Source organism: Aplysia californica, unplaced genomic scaffold, assembly GCF_000002075.1.
Source record: "Aplysia californica isolate F4 #8 unplaced genomic scaffold, AplCal3.0 scaffold02196, whole genome shotgun sequence".
In the NCBI taxonomy this organism is placed as follows: domain Eukaryota; kingdom Metazoa; phylum Mollusca; class Gastropoda; order Aplysiida; family Aplysiidae; genus Aplysia; species Aplysia californica.
Window position 1 is genome coordinate 1 of NW_004799466.1, and position 752 is coordinate 752.

The window sequence follows — 752 nt, forward strand, 5'->3', positions numbered from 1 at the left end:
GTGTGTGTGTGTGTGTGTGTGTGTGTGTGTGTGTGTGTGTGTGTGTGTGTGTGTGTGTGTGTGTGTGTGTGTGTGTGTGTGAGGGATCCAGATTACCTTAATGTAATACTGTGTGTTGACATATTCGTGGAAACAAAAGGCGTGCGTGAGCAGACTGTACATGGGGTAGGTCCGACTGGGAGTCCGGCAGTTCACATCATGGCCGTGCTTCACCAGAACTTCTGTCGTCTGGGGACACAACGGTTATTGGTCACTTTTATGGACAAGCGAGCTAATCCAGTTTTCGGGGGTTTCCAGAAAGTTTGACCTACACCAAAAGTGAGCTTTGCCTAGATACGTATAGAAGAAGTTTGGTTTCATTGGTGTGTATATTTGTTTGGTTATCGAGAAAACTCTCCATGTCTTTTAAAGAAACTGAACAACGGGCAAAAACTTTGCCATCGATTTTCTCAAAAAACAGCATTTTTCACGACAGCTCATTTGGGTTTTTAAAAAGCGACCTTATATACATGTATGTCAAAGAAGCTGTAAATACATAATATAAATAATGATAGATAGCATTTTCCTATCACACATCCCCGCTCGACAGCAAGCTCTGTGCTCTTAACAACTATTCTTACCCCCAGCAGACCAGAGAACACTCAGAAACATTCTCAGCTCCCGGCAAATCGAACCTTTCATGGCCATGTTAGACCAGGAGATTATGTTGTCAGTGGACACAATAGTTTACATACATGTATATAGAATATATA

General features: G+C 42.2%; 1 protein-coding gene across 1 annotated transcript in view; it reads right to left on the reverse strand.

The window, feature by feature from the left end:
• Positions 1–96: 96 nt before the first annotated feature.
• The window catches only part of LOC101846862, a gene marked incomplete at both ends in the record, with an annotated part of 3724 nt that continues 3068 nt past the window's right edge, over positions 97–752 (reverse strand). Inside the window, 1 exon segment of the mRNA XM_013091119.1 lies at positions 97–228. Coding sequence (XP_012946573.1) covers positions 97–228 — 132 coding nt within the window.